The following is a 25,192-nucleotide window of genomic DNA, read 5'->3' as shown; positions in this document are numbered from 1 at the left end:
ATAAATATGTATGCAATGCAATACGATTATGGAAAGCACTTGGAGTTGAGATGGCTGAGGCCGGTGTTTCATTGAGAGACAGTCTGCAATGCTGAGGCTTCTCGTGAAGCCAGTGACATAGCAAAGATCTGGCTCTGCGCCATTCCCGAAGAGTCAAACTGCACCAGGACAGCACAGCTCTCTGAAGTGATATCGACCGCATCTGCGCCCCCGTCTCCCGCAAGTCTCGCTGCCATCTTATCAGAAGAACCCTCCCCTTACTTTTGGCCGACTTCCAGGTCAGCGGCAGTAACCACCAAGGCATCAGCAACCATCTAAAACCCTGAAACGTTTTAAATTGCTCGCTTAGCTGTTCAAGGAACAAAAGGAGATGATTGTATCAGAGCAAGTGCATGTTTCTGTTTGAATGTTTTTGTAACTTCCTCCCTTTTTGTCACATTTTGTCACATGTGTCCCTCTATGGGTGCATGCCAGATGTTCTCCCCAATGGCTTTTATGGTGGATGACAGAGAGCACTGTCTAGAGCCTTTTTGTGTGTGAGACCTGTTGCGTTTAAGATGCCAGATTTCGTCCCCTAAATCAGAATTGTGAGAGAAAGGTAAGCGCATTAACGGTGGAGGCGAAACCCCTTCAGCAGTGTGGCCGTATCCATTGTTGGCTGACAGTGCCACTCCTCTGAAGGTCTTCACGTGCAGAGCCTCGATCTGATTATCCTGATGGCTCAGTAGTCTGGCCTTGCAGCATACTCAGAGCCATCCCCTCATGCCTAAGGTCATGTAAGGGCCACCATTAAGAAGATTTTCAAGAATTATAAGCTTTGCATCTAACTTACAGACAGTGCACAAGAGTGACTGCCCTCAGTTAACTTGTTGTATTGTTTGTGAAAAAGTAGCAGCAGCCTATGATGACTGCCCTTAAGTGGATCTGAGGATTTGTTCCCAATGAACAGCGGTAGCTTGATGCTACATACAAACATTTTAGCGTCAGCTGGATGTCTATCGCACACGTTTGTGGTGTACATGTTTATTCGGCCTAAAGGTTATAGCGCTATGATGATGTTTGACAAGCAAGCCAGAAATCAATGATGGAATTGCAGTCTTGACAACACAGTAAGATGAACAGCACATCTATACTAAACCAAAGAGTCTATGTGTGAAACGTGACCTCCTGTATTTTTAAAGAGTAGTATTTTTTTTGTGTGTATTATTTTAAAGGTTATTTTGAATGTCATTTAACCCTCTGTGTTCTTGTGTAGCTGACATTCTCCAGGTGTTTTTATGTTGCTTTGTGCATGCAGTCTCATCAGAAGGTCCTCTTTTTAAGAACAGAATACCCCTCTATATCTGAAAGGTCAACCTGAATCATCGTCTTATGCATTTTTGGCTGTAGTGAGACATTCAACTAAATGTCTTGCCCAGACTGACATCCCTTGCTGAATTTGACAGTATGGCATGATATATCCAAAAATGTCTCTGCGTTTCTAACAGCCACCCAAGTGGGTGTCCTGCAATGTACCTGACAGTGGAAAAGCACCCTTTGTGTGCCCTGTCCGGGGCCCTGTTCTAGAATGTCCCCTCATTTAGGATGAACTTGAGGGCTGTGATTTGGCAGCTCCAGTTGATCCAGTAAAAAAAGCTGCCACTAGTGAAAGGTGGCCCGCACAGCATCAAAGGCAGTTTCAAACAGGGACAAGCTCAGCCACATGAATGCGGTAAATGCGTTTTAGCGCATGGGTAAAAACGAATTGAGAGTGGAAGCGCCGCGGCTTGTCATTACCGCGAGAAAATGGAAGGTGGACAAAAGCAATCCCCCCCCAGGGTGAGTCCCGCTCAGTCTGCAGCGGGCGGCTGTGAAAGCGTGCGGCTGTTCCGCTGACAGGGAACAGCTGTGTTAGCGTTTCAGAGGGGCGGCTTACACAGGGCCTCATTGTCAGGGCCCTGAGATAAAGAACACCCAGGCATTCCTCGCGGTCACAAACCGTGGACGCATTAATCAGAGAGGGCCTGGGAGAAGCTGCTACGCTCCTCTTCCCTCCCCTCTCTCCTGCCCTTTTTGCTATCTTTTTTTACTCCTCCTCCTCTCATCCTGTTGTCCCTGACCTGTATCATCTGTTCAAGGCAGTAGTGTCGTGTAGTGCTAAGGGACAGGTCCTGTGACCCAAAGGTTACTGGTCTGATTCCTTGGTGGGGCACTGCTGTCACACCCTAACAAGGAAACCTAATTAACCTGAATTGCCTTAGTAAATGTCTGCTACTGTTTATAAGTCACTGTGGATAAGAGTGTCTACTAAGCAACTGTAACATCTTCTCCTGATTCACATGCGTTACCTTTGCTTCTGTCTGGTAGCAACAAGGGTTAATACTAGTTTAATGTATGACGTTATGTGATTAGTATAAATGTATAGGGTTGATAAGAACACCTCTGCTCTGTACTGCACCTGTTTTTCTCTAACTGGTTGATTCCAGATGGTGCCATTATTGCCGTAGCAAAAAGTCTGCCAACAGATTTTTAAATACATGAATGGTGTATATACACTGGGGTTCTGAGTAGAACCATCAAAATCCAGTGTATCCAGTCCCGTTCAATTAGACGAAACCTAGTGTTCAAGAAGTTGAAATGATGACAGTTATAAACAAGTTGTCTTATCAGGTTTTCTCAGTGGTCTTTCATATTGTCAAAAGAAGGTAGACGCTTCCTCCTCAATCACAGAAGAGCTCGTGCTAAACTGTCAAATGCTTGCACAGACAATGAAAACCAGAGACCTCCTCATCTGCATACAGAGATATGCTTTACAACTGATTTGAGCCGGCAGCATTTTGGGACGCAGGTACTGCCGGTTGTGGAGCCTTGCTGTGATGCAGGACAGGACGCGCAACACCGCAGGGTGCGGGGCGCGTGACCGCCACGTCACTGACACGTGCGTCACTTAGAATCTGAAAAACACAATCTCAGTCCATGGACAGATGGAGAACGGACCGACGTTGCAGGCCCCTGGGGCTCCGGCTTCCACTCTTCCGTTACCATCTTCTCCGTCAGTGTCGCCAAGGAAACAGAACGATCCTCAGCATTTCTCTAAGGAGCTGCCGTGGAGACTCGAAACCCGTGATGAAAAATATTGCCAGCAAAATAATCAAATTAACAACATACATGATTTCAGTGTGGCAGTCAGTGAAAAAAGACCAAAGTGTTCATGCTGTTCATATTTATAGGATGCACCCATATGTCTGTTAATATAACTTGAGTGATCCCAAAACAAAATGGTATATATACAGCTGCAAGAAAAGATGTTCAATGATTTCAATGTTAAACAAAAACTGTACCTATCCTCCGTATATTTAGAAATGACTTACTTACATGGATAATGTTTATGGATGCTTTTAAAAGAAACTTATTGGACTTTTTTGTAGGTATGTATTTAGAAAGGAAGGGTCGAATTTATAACTTGATGTCTACTGAAAGACTTCTGCTGGAATGGACCTCTGGTCTAAAATATCCCTTATGCATTTGTTATTATATATTTGTATATTTTCTGAAGATATCAATCCCATGTGTAGAGATCTTTTCATTCTCTGCCAAAGATACATAAGTTATTCTATAATAACGTCTTGAAAAGCCACAGTTGTGCATGGCATTGTGTTGTGGCTTTTCTGTTTTTTCAAAACCATCTGTATCACAGCACCATTTCTTCAGTATATCGTTGGTTCTTTCAGATGTGGCAGTAACGTCATTAGAATGACTTCATCTGTGTTGCGTTTAGTAATGATAGCAATTATATGGAAACAACTGCGGTCACAGGAAAAAGAAACACAACTAAAATAAAAGCGTCGTTCAGCTGAACTAACCCCTCCACACAAACAATATGCTAATCACACTATGGCTTATGAAGCAAACCACTGTCTTAGTTGAAATTAAAGTGGTATGTGCATTACAATCCACACAGTCATATTAAACAAATGTAACTGTATTTAGTACAATATCTTAGCATGTAAATGCTGCTTTTCTATTGTTTAAACTCTGATGGTGTGCTAAGGTATGGCAAACTCTGGTTAGCATGTATCCAACTGATCAATTCACCAGTTGCTGCCTTTCTCTTGCAGTCAATAAGCATAAACCTTGGATTGAGACGACGTATCACGGCATCGTAACAGAAAACGATGACAAAGTGCTCCTGGACCCTCCATTGATAGCACTGGATAAAGATGCGCCTCTCCGCTATGCAGGTAAGAAAGGGGTGCTATAACCTTCCACATGAGAAATGTTCCTATTGCCTTCTCATCTCCATTGACTCCCTGCCTCACCACAGATGTTGGTTCTCTCTTCCCATAGCCTAGTTAAATCTGGGGTACATGCCATGGTTTCAAAATCATTTTGTGTCTGGGAACTTGTTTGAAAAGAAAGTATTAAAGTGGTATTTTTTTGCATAAGATATTTACATAAGATTTAGAAAGCAGTTTTTTACAGGATATTCTTTGTAATATTATTTGTAATCATGGGGAAATAAAATTAGCTATCCTGTTGTCAAGTGCTGAGCTTTTGAAAACCGGATGGTTCTGTAAGTTTATTCAAGGATGGTTATAGCAAACAGAAAAGTCCTTTCCAGATAATAATTACCGTTGTCTTTCATATACAGCTTTGCTTGCTATATAAATATTGTGGAAGAAAAAGCAGCAGAATTAGCTAAAACATCCTTATTTAGATTTATTCCAGTCAGTTTATCTGTCAAGGATTATGGTACCTCAACGAGGCATATGTATACTTTCTGTGATTTGCTATATTTCTGTTTAGAAATTTGATGAGTTATATCAAGAATTCCCAGTGAAATCTGAAAAGAATGAAAACAGAGAACAAAACATGTCCCAGGATTTCACAAAAATGTGCACCTGCAGGCTACAGAAGTCATTTTTCCTGCTCATTGAATTTTCATTTCTGTTTATTACCCTGATATTCCACCTGTGTGACATTATTGGAAAATGAAATTCAGTCCAGAGTTGAAAAGTCCAGATTCTGGTCTACACACAAGCTGTAAAGTCACAGAGACCCTGAAGGGCAAGCCCTGTAAAATGGGAGGTTGGATTTGAGATTTAGAAATGAACTGGAGTCTCTGCAAAATGTCAGCTCTCTGCACTGGCCGGACAGGCCAGTCCCATACACAAAACAATTTAGCGCAGGTAGTGTGGTTACTTTCTTCACTTGAGTCATGTGACATTCTGATTCTGAAATATTACAAACCTTTTCAGTCCTTCCTCTGCTAGCAGAAAGCTGTTAAAGGTAAATTTTAAGTGTTGTTGGTTTAACAACAAGTTGATGTTAGTTAGAACATTAGCGGCTAGGGTGCACAATGATATCGGCACGACATCGTTATTGGCCGATAAAAACTTAGTAAGTTAATTATTGGCATCGGCATATATGAAAATTTCTACCGTTGTGCCTGGCCGACAAGGTGACGCATTAACTATGCACGCGTGATGACGCTAAATGTTTATTATGAGCGCCAGCAACAAGCTTCAGCATGTCAGCTGTATGGAAGTATTTCGAAGTATGTGAAACAGATAACAAAATTGCTGTTTGCAATGCTTGTAAAGCACCAGTGATGCGAGGAGGGGTAAAATGTATAGCTAACCATTTTTAAATAATGCTGGTCCCTAAGGAGAGAATGCAATTTGAAATGAAATAAGACAGCCAGCGATTGCCGAGCTCGTGCTACTGGGACTCGAACGGAGGGCCGAATGGTTTTGACCGCCCCCCTAGCTAAGTTTCTCACCCTGGGAGGATGCTACCTGTGTGCTGCTAAGCTTTTCTCTGCTTCTGGAGGGGCGTGAGAAAAATTTTAAATAACGTGGCTATGGAAGCAGAGACGGCAATGGGAAATAAAACAAGACAACCCGCGATCGCCTAGTTCATACTTTGGGACTCGAACAGAGGGTGCTGCATAATTTTTGTGTTAGCCTAATGTTTTCTGTAACTTTATTGTGTCTCTGGTCATTCAAAATAAATATCGCGGCTCCATAAGGAGAGAATGCGATGGGGAATGAGACAGACCGTTTTTAAATTACACGGCATCTATATATAACTGTCAGTGTGTGTATATATATATATATATATATATATATATATATATATATATATATATATATATATATATATATATATATATATATATAATCTTGGTGTTGGCGTCAGCAATCGGCCAAAATGAGTTTGAAAATATTGGCATATCAAATATCAGCAAAAATCTTGCATCCCTATTAGCGGCAAATTTGGTTACTTACTACTATTTGGTTACTCCCCAATCGCAATTTCACTGCAAATTAGCATGTTAGCATGTAATGTTAATCTACCTCAGATGCATTCTACACTAAAGCAGGCTCTTGGTATACACAAGGCCTTTGCCAGCACAAAGCCACATACTGCTAAATTTGTTAAACACATGGCACGATCTTCTCTATAATTATGTTAGTATGATTAGAAGAAGCCAAGTGACAAGTACAGATCGATTATTGAAACAGCCATGCCACGTCAGGATTAATGTTTGGTCCATCCACGTAGCTCCTGTCTTAACTTAACACATCCGCTCAGGATTGGAGGCACCGAAACTGAGTAATCCTCTAGTCCATACAGCATGTTTTATCTTCCAAAAAACTCTATTGATTTAGGGAAAAATAGTAATATTACTCTATGTAGTGCTTAATCTGGGCGTTGCTGTGAATGGGAGCCTGGAATTATTTAGTTCAACTAACAGAGCATGATTCTATTGCCTTGATTTTATGAGTCTGTACTCACCGTAACTGAAGTTTTGAATGGTTTATCTCATCACACTCTCAGATCTGAGGGCAATTACGCTGTTGGTTTCGGAGATGTTGGTGCTTGAATTTTGTCGCCGCTTTAGTTTACTTGCAGGTGGTCCCCATTTGCACAAAAAAGGGGCTGTCTCTTATTGCCAGACCCATTGAATTCCTAGGTTTCCTCTTTAATGAGATGGGGCAACAATCAGCGGGACCGTGCCAAACCAGAAGCGGCTCTGAACTCCTATTTTAATGACTGTGAGATTTAATGATGCAGGCCTCCATTCAAAGGCTCCCTGTGTAACGCCACATTGGAGCCAGTGTCTTAATCATCAGCAGCACATGTGGTGGCACATTCCATTCCACCCAGTTCTTTGCACAGAGCAGCAATGCCAGCAGCCCTGTACCCACCATGCACCAGTTCATTTTCCATCCGTGCAGAGTTTCACGGAGGCATCTTATCGCTCTCCGTGACTAAATGTTTAAGATATGACCAAATAGTTTCATATAAACAACGTAGGACTGCCAGGTTAAGCACTAGCTACTTGGCATCAGCCTCTAATTGGCTAGGCACCTTGGTAAGTGGTGTCAGGCTAAGTGGTACCCAACCTGAATGGGGACTGAAGGTGGGGGCAGAAATGGATGGTTGGCACGGTAAACAAGCCTTTTCCTAGCACTCCCAGGAAAAGTTTCATGGCAACATGTGTCAGGTGGGGGGTGGCCAGCCTCTGCTATCTCCAGCGAATCCCCCATTAGCATGAGCCTGGGTGAACTGCTGATGAATCGTGTGCCACTGGTCCCTGAGCTAGGAGGTTTGTGGGTAACGGTCAGGGTGGCGGTAATGATGGCAATTCTGCAGTCCCCTGGTCCCCTGCGAGCCTTAATCAGGCAGTGTGGAAAAAGAGCAGCCTTGCTCATGCACAGCAGTACTTCTGCGTCATGACTGAGGCAAATAATGGGAAATCACTGTGGCCCAGGGCCATTGATGATGCCATGCCAGGATGTAATTGGCTACAGTTAGTAACAAGACTGCTAGCAAACACTATATAAGGAAATGGCAAACTATTTGAAAATAAGATTCTCTGCAAGATATTCTAATGCCTACAATCATGATAAGGCACATTGCAGTAACGTACAAGATGGTGAACGATAAAAAGTCATTTTTGAATAGAAATAAAGTCCTTAGGATCATGTGTGATGGGGTATGTCATTACACCAATAGCTTGTAGCATAGAACTACTGTGGACCTGAATTCCAATGCCTCTGTGGAATTTGCTTGGAAATTCCCTGTCTCTACACCTGCTTCTCACCTTTCAGCCTTAAAGGGACTCCTGTTACCTCAGGGCAGCCCTGTATTTTTACTGAGGACTTCAAAGCATTTTTGTATGGTGATGGGAGGGATGCTTTACCATGCTCATCATGCACACGTAACATTTGAGGAATTGTTTCCTTTTGGTCATACGTTTTATCATTCAGTGGAAAGACTTTGCATTGCGTTTTCTTGTCAGATTCTCTTATGCTGAGCGACTTGCATAGCTTACAATTTTTAAACCTTGACCATTTACACAGCATTTTGGGTTTTTAGATCGACAGTAACAGAGATTCATCCACATTTTTGAAGGGAGAGATTCTTGAATTCCTGAAGGTGCAGCTTGGCCAAAATTAGTCACCATTTTAGCCACCCAGTGGATGATGCCAAGTTTGTTCTGAACTGCATCTGCTAATGAGACATCTATGCTGGTCACCGATTGGACAAGGACCATTGAATGGGAAGAAGACAAACTGTTGCAAATTGGGGTGACCCAGTGAGGACCGTTACAGAAATGTTCATAAAATGGGTGTAATGGGTTCGATAGCTACAGCAAAAGTGGCCTGAGAGTGAAGAAGTGCCCTCAGCTATATGGTCCTTTTTATGTATTATTTCAGTAGTGGGAAAGAGTAATATTTCTGAGGATGCAAAAAGAAAAAAAGCCATACCACAGCAGCATATGAAATTTTGCCTTAGCAAAATTAGACCATATAGCTTATGGTTCTCATAATATGACTTTGATCTTGATTACCATGCTATGAATGGGAACGTCACAGGTGGCAATTGTTGTTTTGCCTGCACTTACAGGACCGCATGCACAATGTTTATATTCTGAGACACATTAGAATAACTGCTGCTGTCCAAACATGCGAAAGTACCTCCCCTTCCTCTGCAAAACAGAGTGGAGCAGATTAATTAAGGAATATTCTCTACCATTGAGTACAATGCCATGCAGGCTCAAAAAGGTGGCGTTCCTTTCAATACACATGCAGGAAGCATTGGAAGTAGTAGCAAGACAGCCTCAGAGGAAAAGGCATTTTAACAGCCACAGGTTGAAACAGTGGCACCAGGCGATGCATGTTTGGACATCAGTGGATATGCAGAAAGGCTTGTCTGAAATTGTACCTTTCTCCTTTGCAGATCAATACGTGGCTGTCTACAATTTGCCCTTTTGTTTCAAACTGCTTCAGAATGTGTCCATGTATTTTACACTGAATCCTGTCTGTGAACTCTTATTCTCAAGCTGTCTTTCTGCGACTGACTTGGGTTTATCTTCTCTCCCTTCTTGTAGAGAGTTTTGAGGTGACCTTAACCAAAGAAGGTGATGACGGGTTCATTTTTCTGCCTGTTATGCAGTTGTTATTTATTAACCCACTAACTTCAGGGCATCAGCACTTCTATATACACACACACACACACACACACACACAAAATCTCCTGTCATGCTTTGTAATCGGATGATCCCGATTTTTGCTTTTGTTTCTTTTTTTTTTCACCTGAATTTCAAAAGACCCAACTGGATGAAAAATGCTGTGATGCAGGGTGGGGGAGGGAGAAAGAATTCTGTTAGAAATATCCGTGCATGAGACATCCACTGTATTGTGCATATCCTAACATGCCATGTGGGCTTCCATTAGGAATAAAAAAATGCCTAGCTGGGCGACCATGGATAATCATTTGTAATTGTTCATCAGATGACATAGATGACAAAGTATGCCTCAATGGTTCAGACTCTGATCCCATTTTCACCACGCTACATTGTGTCACATTATGTAACATTTTTAATTTATAGCAACCTTGCAACCTATGGAATGTGTAGAATATTGACTTGACAGGCCTGTTGATAAATATCTGACAAATATAGGTAACTCACATTTTATTTGGTTTTTCTCATAAAATTACTCAAAGTATGAACTCAGATGCCATTTCATCTAATGTATTTGTTAGAAACACCTTCACTGGAGGTCTTACACCACAGATGTTGACCACGGCATGGCCAAAGCTGTTGTTGGTGTGGATGTCGACCAAGTTGATATTTCTAACCTGTTACCATCCAGTGCTTTAGTTTGACTCCTTATTTAATGTTCGGGTTCTATTGCTTTGTCGTATGAGAGTTGTGGGGGGCAGACAACATTGCACAGGAAGACTGCTTTCACCCCCAAAAAATCTCTTTTTGATGAGCAAGTGTTGAGAGTAGTAATTTTAAAGATGTACAGTACCTCAATACTGAGTCCAACAACAGAGCTTTTGAAAAGATGCTTTTTCATCAATTCTACTTTAAACACATTACAGCATCCTCTGTTAACTGACATGGCTTTAATAAGCCAGTAGCACAGCTGCACTTTGGAGTCTTCCCTCCATATCTTTACGAATACATAAGAGATGTCACTGGTCTTGGCTGTGGACTTACTCTTATTTATACATTCATTTTTTTAGCTGTCGGACCCCAAGTACTCCTGTGAAATGCCTGTCCACATCTTTCTGTTTCTTGCTGCATGACTGAATGCAATGTGAACAAGTGGCTTGGAAGGGACACTCTCCCTTTTAACAAAGTCTTCCCACCCACCCCTCCCACCTCCTCCAACCCCAGTACTTACCCATTCTCCAGCACAACGCTTCTGGCTCCTTCCACAGCCTTACCACACCAACCCCATGGCTGCCAAACCCTTTGGGCTTTTCATGTTTTGTTTTATTATCGTTTGTGTATTTTATTGACAAAAACCTTTTGATGGCTTGTTTTTGTGGCGTCTCTTTGTTTCTGGGCGGGTTCCCGCTTGCCCCGCGTGAGTAACCCTCTTCCGCTCTCGTCGGTGTGCTCAGGTGAGATTTGCGGCTTCAGGATTCACGGGCAGAACGTTCCGTTCGAGGCCGTGGTACTGGACAAGTCCACCGGCGAGGGGGTCATCCGGGCCAAGGACAAACTGGACTGCGAGCTGCAGAAGGAGCACACCTTCACCATCCAGGCCTACGACTGCGGGGAGGGGCCCGACGAAGCCAACATGAAGAAGTCCCACAAGTGAGCCCCCAGGTCGATGAGGGAGTAGGAGAGTGATGGGAGAGAGGCTTCATGACACACATGATGTGATGGATGGTGCTGCCATGTGCACCAATAAATAGCCTTGCTGTCCGTCCCAAACCACTGTGATTGGTTGGAAACAGGGACTCGCTTATAACACAAGATGGCCCCTTACAGTTTGGTGTTCATGAGATGTCATTTCCCCTGCTGCTACTCTTTTATTTCTATTGGAGCTTCCAAGTTTTGGGCCCCCTGTATATGCTGTCATGTGTACCAAATTTATTTATTCAAGAGCTAGATAATCAGTCAGTTCTTATGAGTACTAAAGTACTTACTTTACATACACTGCATAATGGCATTTCATGTGAATAGGGTATATTCAGGGAATATTCAGTAAAACTCGATGAATTTGTTCAGTGTTTTTTCAAGTGTGGACAAATTAAATGCCAGCCTTTGGGAAAACAAATGCCTCCAAAACAATTTGAATAGGACTGAGCCAAACCGGCATTTTTTATTTCATTGTTTTAATACACAATGAAGTATGAGGGCACTTAACTGCCTGTTTGTATAGACACAAATTAACACATTGGTTATAATAAAAAAAACATGACATACTGCGTGAGGGATCCTGGACTGAGGCTGGGATGTCCTGCATGTTCTACATGATTACCAGTGGGACTAACATTAATATTACATCAAATCACAATACAACATCAGCAAAGAATCTGTGTGCACTTATACAGCAGCAAGAGATGGACAGTTGTGGAATACATTTTGTGCTTCAGTAGTTATATTTAGATCTACAGTTCCTTTTTTCTTATTGTTTACGGTGCCCCAAGTGAGTTCTGTTTCATTCATTTCAGAGATCAGTAGTTTTAGCAGTTTAGTTTCTCAGACATTTCACATCAGGATTTTGACTGCACTAGGTGCAGTGACAGTTTTTGGTATTCAGAAATCCCAGGGCTTTTTAATGTCAGAAAGGGCATCCGTGTCATGCCAAGTGAAAATGTGACCCAGTTGCTGGCTCATGATTGGTACCGATCTGCAATAGCAATGGATTATTGACTGACAGCTTTTCCATCACGTAAACTGAAAAATAAAGATCATAATTACTCAGAGTTTTCTCTTAACCTTTTACTTGACTTGGGTAACACCAGTATTACATTCATCCCACGCCAAGCAAAAACGTAACAAACTAATTTTAGCGGTCTGATCTTAAAGTATTTTTATTCCTTAATGTCATTGAACCTGTCCAGGGCCACCGTGCACATCCAGGTGAACGACATAAACGAGTACTCGCCAGTGTTCAAGGAGAAGTCATACAAGGCCACGGTGATGGAGGGCAAGAGCTACGACAGCATCCTGAAGGTGGAGGCGGTGGACGCCGACTGCTCCTTCCAGTTCAGCCAGATCTGCAGCTACGAGATCGTCACTCCCGATGTGCCCTTCACCATCGACAAGGACGGTGAGACACTGGCGCGCATGCGTGGCAGATCTTTTCCATTGAGCCACATCCAGGTGCACTTGAACATGGCCAAGCTGTGAAAGCCGCTTAAGGCCAGCTGTAGGTCTGGTGGGGTGGAAAGCGGGTAGCTCCAGGCACGGTTAGCCACCTAATGTGGCCAGGAGGGCGCGGTCACACAAGAAGTAGCCGTATTGATTGAGCTTTGTCATGTGAAACAGCCCAGCACAACAGCATGTCAACAGCGTGATCTCCCACAAGTAGAATTTCTTTTTGGTATCAGGACTGAAAGAGAACATCAAAGTGAATGTCAAACATGTCCAGGCATTGATTGTTGCATGGAAAAAGGAGGAGCTTGTGACTGTATAGGCAAAGTCTCTCCAGAGCTAACTACATCTCAAGAGAGTGTAATGGAAATGTAGTTTATTTTTTTAACAGGCTTATGCTCACTAGGGCCACCAAGATGTAGCTGAACATGGCTAATGGAAACAAGCCTTTACTGAATTACCCTCCCTGCTACTATCCCTGCTAAAAATGCTTTCTCAGAAATAGACCGCTTAGCTGATTCTGTTGGCACTGAATGCACTATTACTGTGTGGGTTAAAAGAGGCCAAACAACATGAATGTGGGCAAGCAAGTGAGCTACAACATCCTAATTCAGTCTGATGTAGACACTTATTATATGTGATCTTCATTAAGAGCGCTTCCATGTTCTGCATTGCGGTGGCATTATCGTGTCAAATTAAGCTTTTCTGCTTTGGAAATGTGAGAAAATGGTTTGTGAGGTCAACGCCCACTCAGCCACAGATTTGTGGCTTTTAACAGAGCCACAGACAGGCATATCGCTCACCACCAAAAAGAAGCCACCCATATGAGACTAGGTTTCTCCTTGTTTTTTTTTTTTGTTTTGTTATTTTTGGTTTACTGTGGTATTTACCACCCCCCCAGGCTACATCAAGAACACAGAGAAGCTGAACTATAGCAAAGAGCGCATGTACAAGCTGACAGTGACGGCCTACGACTGCGGGAAGAACCGGGCCTCCGAGGACGTCCTCGTCAAGATCAGCATCAAGCCCACCTGCAAACCAGGCTGGCAAGGTGACAAAGGCTCCTGGGATATTGAGTTCTCTGGCCGTGGCTGCAAAGCGGGTTGGGTGCAACCTTGTGTTGCAGTGATAGAACAAATATCTCTGTTAAGAGTACATTGATGATAGCACCTGAAACCCTCTGAGGGCTATGGTCTCAGCAGCCAAAAGACTCACTTTCACAACAGTGAGATCAGTGTTTAACTGCCCACAGAGCATCTGTTGTTTTGCTGTCTGAGAATTGAGAAGTATTGCGTCTACCACCTATTAATGATGATGCAACCCTATTGTAAATGCCCCCACTCCTCCCAACCACTGTAGCAAAAAGAAATGTGTTATTAATATTTTAAGATAAATTGCACTGGGAGTTTTGATCAGAGAGCTAATGAGTGTTCTTCATTTTGTCCTCACTGACAGTGTTGCATGGAAACCGATTATGTCTCTTTATGCCAGATAACTCACTGCTGCTCTTCTTTGGTGCAGGATGGAGTAAGAGAATGGAGTACGAGCCTGGCACAGGAAGCCTGGCCCTCTTTCCCAGCATGCACCTGGAGACCTGCGACGAGCCTATCACCTCCATCCAGGCCAACATCGAGCTAGAGACCAACCATATTGGAAAGGGCTGTGACAGAGACACATATTCTGAGAAATCCCTGCACATGCTGTGTGGTATGCAAGCACAGGGCTGTGAAAAGAGCTGCACATACCTCTGAAAACAGGCCTTATCTGAATGTTTTTTGAAGTAATTTTCAAAATTATTTGTTTCCATTTGTTTACCAACACCTTCACTATAATTATAGAACAATTGTTAAATAAGGATTATTGGGATAGATGTTGGGGGATTGACTGAGATATGCACTGTAAATAACAGTGCTGTGAAAAGAAATTTTCTGTTTCATACATAGTCTACAATGTCAGAGAGTAGGTTAGATTTTGATGGGGCACACCATAATTTTTATGTAAGAAGCAATGACAGATTGGATAAAATGCGTGACAAATTTTAGAAGATGCCATGATCCATGTAATGTTCAAGGTTAGATGAACCCAGATTACTTCTATTTAATTTTGAACATGAAGATATTGATAAAATGTTAGATTGTTTAATAAAATGCTGTTTTGTGTGGGCTGAAGGTGCGAGCTCGGGCACGGTGGAGCTGCTGCCCGCCCCCAGCAGCACGGCGAACTGGACGTTGGGCCTGCCCACGGACAACGGCCACGACAGCGACCAGGTGTACGAGTTCAACGGCACCCAGGCCATCAAGGTCCCCGAGGGCGTGGTCAGCACCAGCCTGAAGGAGCCCTTCACCGTCTCGGTGTGGATGCGGCACGGCCCCGGGGCCCGGGAGAAGGAGACCATACTCTGCAACTCCGACAGGACAGGTACGGGCTGGCCCCTGCTGCCCCAGCATGCAGTGCACCCGCCTGTAGATAAGGGATACCCAACAGGTGACCTGCCGAGTTTCCCAAACCCCTTCCGAAACCCCTTCCCTGTATTCATTATTCATGCTAACTCCAGATTGTATGTACTTTAGCATTTGTATTTGCGTTTATTCACTTGGCAGATGCATGAACATCACCACATACAAGAGGAGCACACCACACAATATTTTTATGGAGAAAAAATATGCGCAGACTGCCTGAGAGTCTAGGTGGCTTTTTTTTCTTCTATTCCATCACCTCTGTTTTACGGCGTTCTGAATCCCACCCAACACATTCTGTATTCCAGACAGGCTGTCTGTGTGGAGGTCCTTGATGAGAATAAAGGCTTAACGAAACACTCCAGATAAATCCATTGGCCTTAACCACTGCAGCCTTCTTAATGTGTCTCACGGGCAGTGATACCCAATCAGTTTCAGAGCTGTTTCATCAGCCGTTCTGAGGTTATGTAAGCAGGATTACAGCATCAGGGTATTCCTGGACGGTGGTTGCAGCAATTTTAAGTGAGTCTGCAACAAGACCTGTTCTCAGAACTGTATCCTTTCATATATTCTGACTGAAGGTATAGCGCAAATGCACAGTGCTTTCAGATCTGCAAAAATAACCCTAAATTAAATGACTGCCCAACTGCATTTATTTTTTGCACTTGCTCAATCATATTCTCTTTCAAGGTTACATTTGCTATTTAAATCCGTTACATATTCTTTAATGAGACATTTGCTTCTGTAAACATATTTCCGAGTCTTAATGGGGAGTTCCCCCCTTATTCTGTTCAGCCATTCAAGTTCACACTTGGCCTGCTTTTAATAGGGCCATCAGCTTTAGTTTTGGCACGCCATTTTCCACCAGACTGCATAGTGCTTACTGCTGTGGCCTCCTTCCCCAGAGATGAACCGACATCACTACTCCCTCTACGTGCACAACTGCCGCCTCGTCTTCCTGCTGCGCCAGGACCCCTCTGAATCTGAGAACTACAAGCCGGCCGAGTTCCACTGGAAACTGGACCAGGTGAGTCGCTGCCTCTCCCATGTCTTTGTTTGCCCTTTCCTGCACAGAATGTACCATGTGCCCATGATGTTTATCATACAGCTTTAGTGAGGTGAGTATATTCTGAAGCCTGCCTGGAGAAAACCTTTTTGAAGACTTGTGTCTGATTTCATATAAGTAGGAAGCACAAAAAATTGTTGTTGGGGAGGAAAAAAATGAATATTGAATTTTCCCAGTAGTACAGTTCCTTAGTCTTTGACAATAATGGTCAGTAGGAATGTGAGTTTTTCTTGCCCAGTGTCCTAGCTTTATTCATGCAATGTATGGGATGGCAGTGCCCAACTATACAGAGGCATCATCAGTTTAAACAGCACTTTTACCATCTTCTTTCCTTTTGAGTAAATGATTCCTGTTGGTCAACTTTCTTGCTAAGAATGGACAGAAATCACAGAATTGTTTCTCTGGAAGGACATGAGTTTAAATAGAAATTTAAATGTGATGCAGGCAATATCAAAGTGGCTTTTCCCCTTTTCATCCCTGTATAGAGATGTAAGGGAAGATCTCAGATCTCTCAGAGATCTCAGTGTAAAGTTGAATTCCAAAGTAGATTTGGCAAATGCAGCTCTGAGTGAAGCCTTGATTCCTCATGGTGTAGCAGCGCAATAAATAATTAGTGACCTAGCTGACTTCCCTTTCTTCTGTCAGATTCTGAGCCAGTGTCTTTCAAAGTAAAAACTTTATCAGAAAGTGAAGAAGCCCAAACAAAAGAAGTTCATCAGAGGTCGCTTTACCCAATGGTAAAAATAGTGTCCAATTAGGACTACTCAGACTGCAGCCTCTTTTTAAGGCCAGCAAAGATTAGTGGACAAGTGGCTGCACTGGAATCCAGATCGAGTAGTAGGTGTTATAACAGAAAGTGATCTGTTTATAGTTTTAAATAAAATCAGCCTCTTAATCCATGTTACGGGGTGTGGGCATGTGCTTTCTGAACACCACTGCTTAATTGCTTCTTGCCATCCTGCCTGTCACTTTGAGAAAGGTTCCACAGTACTTTTGGCCATGGGGCCATGGTGCTCAGAAACAGCAGAGGAAAGAGCAGACTTTCTAGCTGAGTGCTGTCTGATAAGTGCAGTGTTGCCAGAACAAATGCATGCAATGTAATGTATCTGTGCTGAGAAGTGTGTTATTCTTTTCAGTGTATCTACATTAGAGATACACTTCCTCATAATTCTTTTAGTGGTGAAAGAGTTATGAGGCCTCTGATGATGCCATTCTAGAGAAGACATCTAGAGTGTGTTAAAAAGGGAAAAGATGGATTAGTTGGTATTTTTATATATATTTTGCATTTTGGGAGAGAGCACACTGATGTTAGAAAATGTTCCCTCTGTCTCTTAAGGTGTGTGACAAAGAGTGGCATCACTACGTGCTGAACGTCGAGTTCCCCTCTGTGGCGCTGTTTGTGGACGGCGTCTCCTTCGACCCCTTCCTGGTCACAGAGGACTACCCGCTGCACGCCTCCAAAATTGAGACACAGCTCACGATCGGCGCTTGCTGGCAAGGTACACTCAAGTCACTGATCAGTTTCCCAAAGATAGCCTGTTGTGAAACGGAGGCAGCATAACAACAGTCCAGAGATTGTGTTATTTTAAATAGTGGCTGATATATGCTACTACAAAATGATATTTTTCAAACCTAATTTTCCTGTGCTCATATCTAAAAACTGTGGCGGTTTCTGGGGAAATATTTGATAGTAGCTTCCCACAGATACAACAGTGTATATATTGCTAAATTTCATTCTAAATATGTACAATATGGGAGTAATAATCACCTGTTTACCCCTTTGATGATAGCGTATAAGCAGAACTTCAGAACAAGTGTCTAATCTTCATACATTAATATTTTTGTTCAAATATTTACACTTGGCAAGCAAGCAAGGAAGACTTCCATGAAATACTGCATTTTCAAGATGGAATAATGATAGTTCATTAATCCAGTAATGGGTGGAGACATAAAATCGCTCAATGACTGCTCTCAATGGGAAAGTACTGTTATTGATTCAAATGAGTAAGTCAATGATAATACATGAGAGCTCCAGCTATTTTGGGGCTCATGAAAGCTCACTGTCCCATCACCACATTTACATGTCACTTGCTGTTGTGAATGGAGTAAGTCTCCATTTTGTCAGTACAACTCGTGCTCAGCTAGAGCCAGTCAGAGGACACAAGAACTAATCACACATTTTGAGACTATGCACACAAAAACTTTGTCTGATATGCGTAAATGTTGTTCTTAAAAGTATTAACATGTAATTGAGGGCCAATATCTATGTGATAAAATATGGACATTTATCACCAATGGGATATTTGATTAAGAGAATTTCAAAAGCCCTCAGTGGTTTTCATGTCACACTTTTTTTTCTAGCTGGATTAGGGTGCTTTAAGGACAGGATTACCAAAGTCATTGTGATAAATGATTGAATTCTTCTCTCAGTGGGTTATGATGTTAATCAATCAACTCCCTACAGTGTATAAAGAATAAAAATGGATGCGGTGTAGGTATGATGGTGTAAGAACCTTGTCACAGCCAAATGATGCAGACCTTAACCTGATTTTGTCACCTTCTCTCATTGTTCTCTTAACCTGTGTGTTAAAATGGTTAACTTCTCCCTCTGTTAATCCATGCTTCCTGTTTCCTTGTTCTACAGACAATGCAGGACATGACAGTGACAATGAGACAGTCTCAGAGACTTTGACAGGTTGATGGAGTCTTCCTCTAACTTGCCCTGACAACATTTTTTAATAAGCACAAGAGTGGAAAAAAATTCTTGTGTGATTGTTCATTTTTTGTAATTTGTTGCACAAGAGCTCTGTGAACATCCAGTACACAAGGGAAGGCCAAAAGTCACGCCCCCAGGGATTTGAATAAGAAAAAAATCTTTGAGCAGTTGACCACTAATCTACCACTTTTCTATTGGCGGAATTTGTGATGCCTGAAGGCTTCTCATTTATTGGAACCATGTAATTATTCATCGTATGCTTCTCTGTTCAGGAGCTTGGATATTGTTCGATTTTGTCCATTGAATTCAACTGCAACAGACTTATGTTAGAGGTAGCACCTTCTTTCTTTCGCATAAAAAAATTACCCCTTCTTTTTGGGTTCGTTTGGCAGCTGTGCTACAGAAATAGAATCCCTGTGGGGTGGGACGTTTGGGCGCCCTTTACACTTTTACACCCTCAAACATTCGAAGCATGAGGCGATCTGTGCGTCGTTGCCATGGTGCCTTGTCATCGTTGTCGCCATCCCTGCCTGTGCTCCGCTGCCCGTCATTGTGCGCCTCTTTATTTTGTTTTTCTTCTTTTCTCTGGATGTTTTCAAATCCGGCAACATCTTCTTTCAGTTTGCTGTCAGCGCAATGAGACGGCATAAATGTACTGTCGAGGAAGGCACGGCGTGTTCAAAGCCATCTGGGAGGCTTTCAGAACTGCTGCTCTCTTCCCATCTGTAATGCAGCGGCATTCTAAATATTTATGCTTGTGTATCTCTGCCTGACCTTGGCCGACCGTCCAAGGGTCCCAGAGTGTTGTGTCACCTGGCACAGCAATCAATATTGAGCTGAAGTTACAGTGTGACCTTGAGAGATGTTCTGGGCATTCTGTTCCCGTATCTGCTCAGAAAGGTGCGTCGCCTGATATCCACAGAACAAGGCAGAATGTGTCCTTATAGAGGGGGGCTCTATATTCAGTTCTGAATTAGCCTGCCCAACAGAGAGATCTGCAGGATACTCGGTTTGGCATACTGCATTATAAATAAGATGCTTATTGCTCACCCTGGGGGCGCTGCTGTCCTTACCTGCAGTGGGATGGCCTTTCTGAGCCATGGTCCAATCACAACAGCTTTTCACAAGCCACATGTGTGACTGAAAGGACAATGACCAGATGCCTCACGTGAAATGTGAGAGCAGAATGTGGTAGGTCAGATGTTAACAGCATGACCCTCTCCACGTGGAGGTGCCTTGGTATGTGACATCATTGAGGCAGGCTAGTTCTAAATGCTGACAGTTGCATATCTTATAAAATGATAAGCATATTAACCAACCCTTTTTAATTGTTTCACATGGCATGATAGTATTACTATAAGGATTTGCCTTGTAGATGCCTTAGCATCGTGAAAAGAAGAGAAGCCACAGAAACAAATTGCATGTTTCAGTCAAGGAAATATGATCTGTTCAGTTCTAATGATAGCTTTTCATTAAATGAGGGAAACGTAATAGGCCGTTCAATACTACAACACCTGCCAAAACCAGTTATTTTTCAGTTCATGGTCCTGCAACTCTTCTTTCTGCACCCACCTGAAATCAGACTGCATGTGGGGTGAGGCCTGTTTCACCTCATCCATTCGTTTCACACAGGCCTCCCCCAGGCCTTGTGAGGGCAGAAGCACTAACCTCGCATGAACGCCTGCGTGTGGGCTGTGAGCGCATGGACTGCATGCCTGACGCACAGCAGCGGCACAGACCTTATCTCTGAGAGAGATTCTGCCCCGCTGACGCCGCCTTCTCTCCGCTGGCCACAGGGGGCGGCGCGTACATGTCGCAGTATTTCCGCGGCAACCTGGCCGGCCTGATGATCCGCTCCGGGAAGCTGGAAAACAAGAAGGTGATCGACTGCCTGTACACCTGCAAGGAGGGCCTGGACCTGCAGCTCCCGGAGGAAGTGGGCACAGCCATTAAGGTGAGTGGGGAGGGGCAATAGTGACGCTGAAAACGCTGAATGGGTGGAGCTCCATTAAACTGCCAATAAGAGAAAGCATAGCTAGCTATTAATCATTGCCATTGGCTGAAATGCCTGCTGGGACCTGGTGAATGTTTATTTGGGCTTACCCAGGTTCCCCTGCAGAACCAAGTCTGGTGGAGCTTCAAGGGGCTGTGTTCATGAAGCCTAACTCTCCCCTTGCCATCTGGGACATGCTCTGAATCATTTGGAACAGTTGTATGGACTCAGAGTAGAAATGAGACATTGGCTCATGTTTTCCTCCTACCCCCCCCCAACAGGTGCAGTTTAACCCCAGCCAGTCCTCTCTGACCCTGGAGGGTGACGACATCGAGAGCTTCGACAAGGTCATGCAGCACGTCTCCTACCTCAACTCCAGACAGTTCCCCACGCCGGGCATCCGCCGCCTCCACATCACCACCACCGTCAAGTGCGTGCTGAACTTTCCTTTCACCGAAGTCACTGGAAATGAATACGATTGAGATTGAATTCAAAATAAATGAATCAGAATCCCTCTCTTGGATGACACGTTAAACTGAGGTCCTGACTCACAATGGTCAGTGCTGACCTCTGCAGCCTTTTTCTTTTCAAAAATAAAAAATCAAGCATAAATGAATTCAAAATAAATACTTAAATGATAAATGTAGAATTGGACCATGGATATTGCAGATCTGGGCATGCACAGGAGAATGTAAGTACTGATGAGAAAGGGGATTGTGCTTCAGAGTGGATTGTAGAGAACTATAGAAAAATTTTAATAATTAGTGTTACGATTGTAAGATTACACTTAAGAACTAAAAATAGAACTATAGAAACATTCACAACGTCAACATTAATTTAAAGGTGCATTTTAAGATGCATTCTTAATGTAAAGATGAGTCGTGTGTCTCTTAGACTTAGTGTGCTGTATATGATTATTCCGTGTGATAGGGAATGTTCATATACTCATGAGCATGTTCTGAGTGGATTATTTCAAATATAATACAGTGCACATGCTTTAAAACTGCTGTTGTTATTAATATATTATGAGCACCAGCATAAACATTAACCTAGTTAGAACCAGGAACGGTTCTCACTGGCAGTGCAGAGGAAAAACATGACAAGGAGGATATGTGGGCAGGAGGTGAACTTAATCCTAAAACCTTTTTGTGGATTTAAAACGGAAATCCAAGAATTTAGATTTTAGATTGAGATTAAGTTCGAAGCGATGGTACAGTGAATGAACTAAATCCAGACAGGAAATTTCTACTTGAAAAAAGACATCTCTCTGACAAAAACAAAGAATATCAGTTTTTAAAAGTTGTATTACACATTGTCCTAAAATCATTCGATAAAATGGGGCCATTGGTGCTAATACTGTTTTCCCCCATCTCTTTACAGCACAATACTTGTGTTATCCATTTAATGAATGGGCTTCACAACTTTTAGTTTGACGTGATTGTAATATCCTGACCTAAATCATATACAAACCTGTGGTTTGTATCAGATCTGTGTACCTGTCAGTTTAATTGGTACCTTCTCAGTAGCTCCCTAGCTCCATACTACTGTATGAAAATACAGGGAAACACAAACATTCCTGTTCATAACCTGCAGCATTTGTTCTAAGGCTTAAATGTGTTACAAGGTAATTTTGAGTCCTGCATTTAACACTCTCAACCAGATTCCCAAAGGCTGAGGAAAGAGAAGCTGAAGATTGCTGTGATTATTATAATGGTGAACATTTTCCACGCTTGAGTGCCATTTACAGTGGGATCGGGTTTTTCAGAATACAGGCCCTGATTTGTGACAGCGGCATTCCATGGCAGCAGAGGAGGTGACAGGTGTCTCAAGGGTTAATCCAGTGCCAACGGAGGGCTGATTACAGGGCCTCCCCCCTTAGAACTCAGACTAACCCCCCCCCCCCCCACCCCTCTGACTCCAGGTGCTTCAACGAGGAGTCGTGCATCTCGGTGCCGGAGGCGGAGGGATACGTGATGGTGCTGCAGCCCGAGGAGCCCAAGATCAGCCTGAGCGGCATTGACCACTTCGCCCGAGGCGCCCCCGAGTTTGAGAGCCCCGAGGGTGTGACCCTCTTCCCCGAGCTTCGCATTGTTAGCACCATCACCCGCGAGGTGGAGGCCGAGGGCGAGAGCGAGGACGACCCCACAGGTAGCGCTGAGGGGCCTGTGTAATGGGATTGGGTCATGGTTGCGAGAGATGGGTGGGAGGTTGGAGTTAGAGGTGAAGGGGGGTGCATGGATAGAACAGCTTTGCCATCTGCTGTATCTAGGCTGAGAGAGAGAGAGAGAGAGAGAGAGATGCTAAAACTCAAAGGTCCGGTCAGTCAGTAGGACAGATGGCCCAAGGGGTTTAGCAGCCTGTCGGACACCTGCGCTCTGGAAACCCCCACGTTTGATCGCCACTTAATGCTGCACCAGATCTGCTTTTCTCTTGCCTCCCATGCAAGAATGGCAGAGGCGTACCCACGCTTGTCTGACTGAATCAAATGGAGCCACCTGTTTTTTTCTCACGTAAAAGCAAACAGCGGATGGCATGCTCTCAGCCACAGCTTAAATGAGGTGTGCATGCGTGCGATGAGCCTATGACCCGAGACCTACACCCCTAACACCAGCCCCCCGGGGTTTAACCCCCCAGTGGTTTAACCCCCTCTCCGCCCCCATCTGTCTGCAGCGCAAGAGTCGGTGGTGTCGGAGGAGGTCATGCACAACCTGGACACGTGCGAGGTGACGGTGGTGGGGGAGGAGCTCGATGGCCAGCGTGAGAGCCTGGAGGTGGACCTGGCCCAGATCCAGCAGCGCGGCCTGGAGATGAGCTCTTCCAACCTGGGCCTCATCATCACAGGTGAGACCGCCCAGGCCAGCTGCAGAACCCGTGGCTCTGTATGATGCTCTCGTAAGAATGTTTTTTTTTCTCTCTGTCATGCATCTTCAGTTGAAATGTTCTGCTGGTTAAACGAATTATCAAGTTTCAAGAGAACAATTACCTCTTTTCCAAAAGGTTAATATTTAGGAAAAGAAAAACAATGAAAGGAAAAAGAAAAAACAAAATGATGAAAAAGAATGTCATTTTTGCGGATAAGGTTGAAGGTGAGAGTGAGGTTGAAATTCTTTTACCTGGGGAAAACCATTGCAATGGTACACGGTGTCACTCTGATAAGAATGTTATCGAACACATAGTTTCTTTTGGGGATAAGAGTTTCAGGTGAAAATTCTTTTGATAGGAACCACGGCAACAGTAAACTGAGGAGTTCTTCCTTATGTATCATTATTACGTTTGGAGGTGTATGCTTTTCTGTACTTGTGTACTGTGTATAGCTTTGGAGGTCTGGTGTGCGAGGTTTAAATTCTGGCAATTTGGAAGGGTTGTTCACCTGAACCATTGAGCCAGTATGCCATGATGCTCTTAATGCTAATAATGCTTATAATGCTAATAATGACTTTTACTGTTACACTGTTAGAATCAATCATTGTTACTTTTGGGAATAAAATTTCTGCTGTGTGAGGTTTAAATTCCTCTGCTGTGGGAGAGATGTTCACCATATCACTGCAACAGTACATTATGATGTTCTTCCAGGAATATTAGTAATCTGCATTTCTATTACACTGTTGGAATTAATCATTGTTACTTTTGGGAATAAGAGTTCTGCTGTGTGAAGTTTAAATTCTTAGGAGAGATGTTTGCTGAGGCTACTGCATGTTATTAATCACTTGGTTACTTCTGGGGAGTTCCACTATGAGTGTTAAACTCTTGCAGCCTGGGAGGGTTTTTTATAGGAGGGTTTTTATTAATTATAAATTTGTTTGAGGATTAATGTCTGGCAGTTTATAGTCAAATCAATATTGATGTTTCTGAATTGTTATGCGTGGTAAACGTTAGCAGTGATTGTGATCTATGACAGAGAGGTACAATGCAGATCACATCATGCTAATCATCATATCCCATACCAGAACCCCAGACCAAACACTATAAATCTGAGTTTCGATTTCAGCTTGTTTTGGGATTTGAAGTAGGAGATTAGAATTTTTTTTAATGTTTAGATTTTAATCCTTGATGTTCAGTGATGCTGCGGCACATCACACAGAAACTCTGTGAGGTAGCCAGTTTAAAAAAAGCTCCTCTCAGAGCTTCTCTTCTCAACTTGGATTTTCAGGTGTCAACACAATGGCCACCTACGAAGAGGTTCTGCACCTGATCCGCTACAGGAACTGGCACACAGAGGCCCTCTTTGACAGGAAGTTCAAGCTGGTGTGCTCCGAGCTCAACGGCCGCTACATTAGCAACAACTTCAAGGTTGAGGTAGGAAAGAGTATTGATTGGCCTTAAACTGCTCTCATCACATATTTAT

The 25,192-nt window shown here is 43.3% G+C and overlaps 1 protein-coding gene across 4 annotated transcripts in view; it reads left to right on the top strand.

Moving 5' to 3' along the window:
- Window positions 1–25,192, top strand: part of LOC118778864 (calsyntenin-1-like) — a 42,715-nt gene that overhangs the window by 14,013 nt on the left and 3,510 nt on the right. Inside the window, exons 2-16 of one of the 4 annotated variants that reach the window (XM_036530641.1) lie at window positions 4,098–4,220; window positions 9,383–9,412; window positions 10,912–11,107; window positions 12,364–12,572; window positions 13,518–13,667; window positions 14,138–14,323; window positions 14,786–15,034; window positions 15,978–16,099; window positions 17,475–17,637; window positions 18,783–18,833; window positions 20,651–20,808; window positions 21,129–21,277; window positions 22,769–22,995; window positions 23,518–23,688; window positions 24,998–25,143. In XM_036530641.1, coding sequence (XP_036386534.1) covers window positions 4,098–4,220; window positions 9,383–9,412; window positions 10,912–11,107; window positions 12,364–12,572; window positions 13,518–13,667; window positions 14,138–14,323; window positions 14,786–15,034; window positions 15,978–16,099; window positions 17,475–17,637; window positions 18,783–18,833; window positions 20,651–20,808; window positions 21,129–21,277; window positions 22,769–22,995; window positions 23,518–23,688; window positions 24,998–25,143 — 2,330 coding nt within the window. The remainder of the gene's footprint in view (window positions 1–4,097; window positions 4,221–9,382; window positions 9,413–10,911; window positions 11,108–12,363; window positions 12,573–13,517; window positions 13,668–14,137; window positions 14,324–14,785; window positions 15,035–15,977; window positions 16,100–17,474; window positions 17,638–18,782; window positions 18,834–20,650; window positions 20,809–21,128; window positions 21,278–22,768; window positions 22,996–23,517; window positions 23,689–24,997; window positions 25,144–25,192) is intronic. The other 3 variants (XM_036530642.1, XM_036530643.1, XM_036530644.1) reach the window with 3 other exon arrangements.

Source organism: Megalops cyprinoides, chromosome 6 (assembly GCF_013368585.1).
Source record: "Megalops cyprinoides isolate fMegCyp1 chromosome 6, fMegCyp1.pri, whole genome shotgun sequence".
Taxonomy (NCBI): Eukaryota; Metazoa; Chordata; class Actinopteri; order Elopiformes; family Megalopidae; genus Megalops; species Megalops cyprinoides.
Note: the sequence above shows the minus strand (reverse complement) of the source record. Positions and strands in the feature narration are given on the sequence as shown.